The 6,382-nt window shown below is 42.4% G+C and overlaps 1 protein-coding gene across 1 annotated transcript; it reads left to right on the forward strand.

The window, feature by feature from the left end:
- The first annotated feature begins 4,239 nt into the window (after positions 1-4,239).
- LOC138420492 (olfactory receptor 6B9-like) lies at positions 4,240-5,184 on the forward strand. Its single transcript, XM_069553732.1, has one exon. It carries the CDS (start codon positions 4,240-4,242, stop codon positions 5,182-5,184), a length of 945 nt encoding a protein of 314 aa, XP_069409833.1.
- The last annotated feature ends 1,198 nt before the right edge of the window (positions 5,185-6,382 follow it).

Here is a 6,382-nt window from a genome sequence, read left to right on the forward strand (position 1 = left end):
TCTCTTATTGGTGTACCTAGAACACTTTGTTTGCACCTCTCTTTTGTCACACATTATATAGTGTACTCATTACAGTATGTACTTCTAACTTCAATTAGAATATTAGAAGTTCCTAAAGGGCAAAAGCCATGATCTACATAATTTTACTCCAAAAAAATGTATAGCACATTGACTTGTACATAAAAAGTGCACAATAAAAGGAGGATGTGATTTTTGTAATGAATAAACAAACGAATGTATTAATTACCTTATTAACTAACTCCAAGTTCTTATCCTGATTTTTGAGTAATTTGGTGCTGCACTACTTTGCATATAGTAGTAAGAAAAAAGGGCCACACTCTCGCTACAGGTATAGTTAAATATTTTCGAGTATGAAGAGGAATAGATAGGTGGATGGAGAGTCAACCTCTCTGTCCAAGTTCCGTGGACATAATCTTGGCAGCACACAGAGTTTCCCTGGAGCCAAGAGAGACTATGGGAGTGAGTCCTGTGGGAGGAAGAGAGGGTGAGTGTTAAACATATTCTGCCTCAGCTCTAGTCTTCTGGTCTCAGTGCTGCAATACTGATCAGGCAGCCTGAGCAGAGACCAGACATGGATATCCAGGAAGTACAAAAATATGCAAGCCAGCCTGCTTTCTCAAGATTAGTGCGAATGTCTGCAGAATTTTTCACTCTTGAAGATAGGGAAGGTGGATCCTGGTGAGAAGTTGAAGGTACCAGGTGAGATTTGTTGATCCCTGAAGAAAGTTCCAGGGAAGATGAGGAGCTGCTGCTGCTGCTAAGTTGCTTCAGTCGTGTCCGACTCTGTGCGACCCCACAGATGGCAGCCCACCAGGCTCCCCCGTCCCTGGGATTCTCCAGGAAAGAACACAAGAGTAGGTTGCCATTTCCTTCTCCAATACATGAAAGTGAAAAGTGAAAGTGAAGTCACTTAGGCGTGTCCGACTCTTAGCGACCCCATGGACTGCAGCCTATCAGGCTCCTCCATCCATGGGATTTTCCAGGCAAGGGTACTGGGGTGGGGTGCCATTGCCTTCTCTGAAGATGAGGAGAGGCTTAGGGAAATGACTGCAGGCATCATTTTTGGATGGGGGGAATGAGTGGGGAAATGAAGATCCAGTACACATTTACCCAAGGTTGGGGAAATTTGGGCAGCTGAGAGATTGTTTGGATGTTGGCCCAGGGCAAAAAAGATATGTTTCCTGTTCCAGGAAAAAGTCTGTTGGTGTCTGTGTTTTCTCTTGAGAATGAGCATACAAAAGACTGAAAACAAATTCTATACTTTAATGAAAGGATTTTTTTCTTCAGGTACCACAGAGATTCTAGAGCTCAGGGCTATTAGTTCTGAAAATAAGGAAAATAGAAATCTGCATTTCTCTATGAAACAAAATAAAGTCTGCTGAGAGGTGCATTTGTGGCAAATACATGGAGGAGAATATGGAGTAACAGTGATATGATTAAATATGTGAAAGCAACATAGGATAAGAAAAGAAAGGAGGCATGAGTGATCTGCAACTCAGAGCTTTTCAAAGATGCTATAATCCTATTCCCCAGGAAACTGGCTTACCTCATTCCCCTAGAATAAAACAAAAAAAAGCAAGTAAGAATGAAAGTGAAAATGAAAAGGCTGCATGTTTAAACAAACATACGTGAGTAGCATGTATGGGTCTGGTGCCTTATCCATGCATTATCACATTTATCCTCACAACAAACCAGTAAGGTAGGCATTATTAACATTATGTTCTTATACAACAGTGGGTGTTGAAGTACCTGACTGTTAAATATTCTGTTTAGGATAACATACCTGGTAGCCATATTCTGACTCTAAAGTCAGTGCTGATAACTCATCTGCAAAGGGAAGCGTGGGAAATTATGTGGCATATAGTGAAAATGAAGACTGTTATACTAACACACGCCCTGAAGGAAAGTCTCTACATACTGAAGAATGTAGGAAATATCACTCCTTTCTGCTATCAGATCCAGTTGTTTTTCCCAAAGAAAAACACTAGGTCAAAGGCATTGAGAGACAGGCTGAGAACTGCTTACAAATGAACTACATCACTCGTGACAGGTGTTGATTGGAGGCCCTGGGGTGAGACACAATCCCTTTCTATCCAGCAAGCAGTGCAGAGGTCTGCTGACATGTGCTGCTGTGGAAAGGCGGCAGTGGCAAAAATAATATGTATTTTGGCCTCTCATCTTTCTGTCCCTTGCCATGAGCCATGGCCAGAAGATCTCTATCCAAAGGTTATCAAGATGATCCTTGATTGATCTCCCACCCTCTGTGTGCTAAGTGGACAGTAGGGTGGACAAATTGTTTGGCCAAAAGAGTGAACAATATTCTGAAGGTGGGACCTAAACTCAGTCTTTATGGATGAATGTGATATTTATTGGAGATATATATTCATTTACATACTTTTCAAGAGATAAACCTGTGGTAACCTCTTTCCTTAGCCACAGATAAAAGTAATTGGGCTACTTCATGAACTACTCTTCCTTCCAGCCTTGCAAGGTGGCCTATCCTTGTATTGTATTCATGTACGCTCTGGCCTCCCTTTTCCTTACCCCTCTAGGTAGAGCTTGCCACAATGGCTGACAGAGACTCTGACCTACCACGTGACCTGATACAAAGGATCATATCCAGTGTTCTCAGATAGGGTGGATATATTTAACACGAAAGTACCCTGGGTATGTGGGCTTCCCTGGTGGCTCAGATGGTAAAGAATCTGCCTGCAAGGTGGGAGACCTGGGTTTGTTCCCTGGGTTGGGAAGATCCCTTGGAAGAAGGCATGGCAACCCACTCCAGTATGCATGCCTGGAGAATCCTCAGGGACAGAGGAGCCTGGTGGGCTACAGTCCATGGGGTTGCAAAGAGTTGGACACAACTGACTGACTAAGCACAGCACACACCCTCGGTATGCAAGATGGGCATAGGTCCAAAGATGTGTAGCCTGATAGGTACGTGCCCCCTGCTTAAAGGGATTAATTCACTTGTTAATACATACTTGATAATATTTATGTTTTCCAGTCACTATTCTAGGCATTGGGTTCATAGTCTTGAAGGACAGTCTTTTTTCCCCAGTTCTTTTGAGATATAATCAACATATAACATTGTGTAAGATTAAGCAGTATAACTGATGACTTCATACACATATATATTATGAAAAACTTACTACAACAAGATTAGTTAACACCTCTATTATGTAACATAATTTTGATTTCTTTGTGTGTGATGAGAACATGAAGTTTCTTTTGGCAACTTGCAAGTATATAATGCAGCATTAATAACAGTAGTCACCAGGCTGTACAATAGAATCCCAGAGCTTATTCATCATATAACCAGAATATTAAACCCTTTGACCAATATCTCCCTGAGTTTTGAAAGATACAGTGCAAAGGAGAGAAATCTCAATGCGTGAGAAGGTTGTGCATTGGAAGGAAATGTTGCTGAAGCATTTCACTCTGCTTTGGTGGGGTTATCTCCTAGATGGAATCTTAAATCAACAGATAAAAATGGGGAAAGGGCAGAAAAGGAAGAGGGATGAGTACATGTAAAATGCAAGAGTGATTACAGTGTGCTTGAGGAGCAGAACTATTTGAGTATATCTCAAGCATGGAAACAATTTAGAGGGTGCCAAGAGAGAGGCTGGAGAAACACGTAGGTGTCAAAATACGAACTTTTATCTAAGAGCAATGGAGAGTCATTAATGGATTGTCCAAGAGTTATCATCTTTTTAAATTTCCACAGACTCTACTCCGAAGACATGGTGGTGGATCAAAGGACTACAGGCAATAGATCAGCCCAATATTAAACCCTGAAGCTTTTTCTGACGTTATCCTAAACTTTTCTTCCAGGCAGTAAGAGTGTCTTTGTGCTGTGGCTTTCTAATGAAATTGAGATTTGAAATCAGCAAGTGAGAGACCATTGGTCCATGTTCATGGACAAAGGAGTAAGGAATGACATGGAGAGGGATATTAAAATATTTCATCAGGTGAGTGAGAGTAAGGGATGGGAGTGCACTTTGATTGCAGGAGTTTTTCATAACAAACACATGACATTTTTTTTTTTTTTTGATGGAAATGTATGCTTCCCATTGGAAGATTACTTCATACTGACAGAGATTATTTTATGAGTCTCATTCTCAGGAAGACTGATTTGCTAACATACTGGTCTCCTCTCCAATGTCATAGTCACCTTCATTATTTGTGAGGACTTCCTGCCTCTCAGAGCTCTTAGTCATGCTGGGGAGAAACATCACTCTGGTGAGTGAGTTCATCCTGGTGGGCTTCCCCACCGCCCCCTGGCTGCAGGTCCTGCTCTTCTCCCTCTTCCTTGTGGTCTACTTGCTGGTGGTAGCAGAGAATCTTGTCATCATGCTCACTGTCTGGGTCACTGGCTCCCTCCATAAGCCCATGTACTATTTCCTGAGTAGCCTGTCCTTCCTGGAGGTCTGGTATGTGTCTGTCACAGTCCCCAAGATGCTGGATGGATTCCTCCTGCAGAGACGGCGCATCTCCTTCGCAGGCTGTATGACCCAGCTGTACTTCTTTATCTCGCTTGCCTGCACGGAGTGTGTACTTCTGGCAGCCATGGCCTATGACCGCTATGTGGCCATCTGCCACCCTCTCAGATACCCGATCATCATGACCACAGGTCATTGTGTGCAGCTGGTGGCTTTCTCTTATATGACTGGTTTCATGATCACTGTGATCAAGGTCTATTTTATTTCACATGTCACTTTCTGTGGCTCCAATGTCATGAACCACTTTTTCTGTGACATCTCACCAATCCTCAAACTGGCCTGCAAAGACATGTCCACAGCTGAGCTTGTGGACTTTGCTTTGGCTATTGTCATTCTTGTCTTCCCTCTCACCACTACCATCCTCTCCTATGTCTACATTGTCTCCACCATTCTGCGTATACCCTCCACCCAGGGAAGGAGGAAGGCCTTCTCCACCTGTGCATCCCACCTCACGGTGGTCATAATTTATTACACAGCCATGATTTTCATGTATGTTCGGCCCAGAGCTATTGCTTCATTTAACTCCAACAAACTAATCTCGGCTGTGTATGCAGTCCTCACGCCCATGCTAAATCCATTCATCTACTGTCTGAGGAACCAGGAAGTCAAGAATGCTATCAAAAAGACAGTGGGTGTTGGCCAGTGCTTGCTGCTCAGCTGAGGCCTGCTGCCTTGAGGAGGAGACTGTTCCAGACAGGAGGTCATTCCCATGACACGTATCGTTCTGTGTTTTTAGCTTGCTCTATAGATCAGAAATCTTTAAAAAAACAAACCACAGCAAGGAAATGTTTCAAAAATCTTAAAAGTGGAAACCACATATTTGAAATGTGTACTTTGAACAATTAGTCTGGATTCTGACTTAAAGCCTAGATGACTAGATGCAGCTGTACAATTGAAGTATGTCAACTCACTTGCCACTGCAGAACCTACCACCAGATGCAGCGTAATTGTCACTTGTCACTCACTGAGAGGGTTTTGGTATGAGTCTGCAAATGATTGATTTATTATAATCTCTGTGCAGTCAAACCTCACGCTAATGATAATTTGTGTTTTCCACCACTCTCCAGACCTAGCATCACTGCCTCAGCTCCGCCTCAGATTCTCAGACGTTAGATTCTCATAAGGGGTACTTGACCTTGATTCCTCACATACATAGTTCACAGTAGAGTTTGAACTCCTGTGAGAATCTTCTGCCACTGCTGATCTGACAGGAGGTGCATATTAGACGAATGATTTCCGTGATCCTAGATGCTTACATCTTTCCCTGCTTAGAAAAGTACCAAATTCCTTAATTTGATATATCTAGTTTCTTTAATTAACAGCAACCCCTTGCTATTGCCCACTGCCTGCTCTTTGTTGCAAAACTCCTGTATATCCTAGCTCTACCCCTCCTCTCCTCAGAGCACTATCTCAGACCTATCTGAAATGCTGTCTCCCAGCTGCAGACCTCATTTTGCCCAAATAAAATTTGCCTCATTGGGCTTTATTGATGGTTAGTGGTAAAGAATCTGCCTGCCAGTTCAGGGTACAGGCATTTGATCCCTCATCCAGCAAGATCCCACATGCCCGGAGCAACTAAGCTTGTGTATCACGACTATTAAGCATTTCTTTTAACACATGCATGAGATACAGATCCAACTGTTTTCTATTTCAGACCACGGCTCATCTTACATCAGTCTTTTCCTGATCTGGTTTCCTTCTCTTTTTGAATTTTTATCCAAGTTTTTAGGTATCTATATTTCTTCAATGATCACTATAAACATAAAAGAGTCATTTGAGATAAACTTTCTAGCATTCAACCATGAATCTATGCTTTCCTATCTGGCTTTTATTTCCTTTTAAAGTTTCTCCCATTTTCC

Source organism: Ovis canadensis, chromosome 15, assembly GCF_042477335.2.
Source record: "Ovis canadensis isolate MfBH-ARS-UI-01 breed Bighorn chromosome 15, ARS-UI_OviCan_v2, whole genome shotgun sequence".
Lineage (NCBI taxonomy): Eukaryota > Metazoa > Chordata > Mammalia > Artiodactyla > Bovidae > Ovis > Ovis canadensis.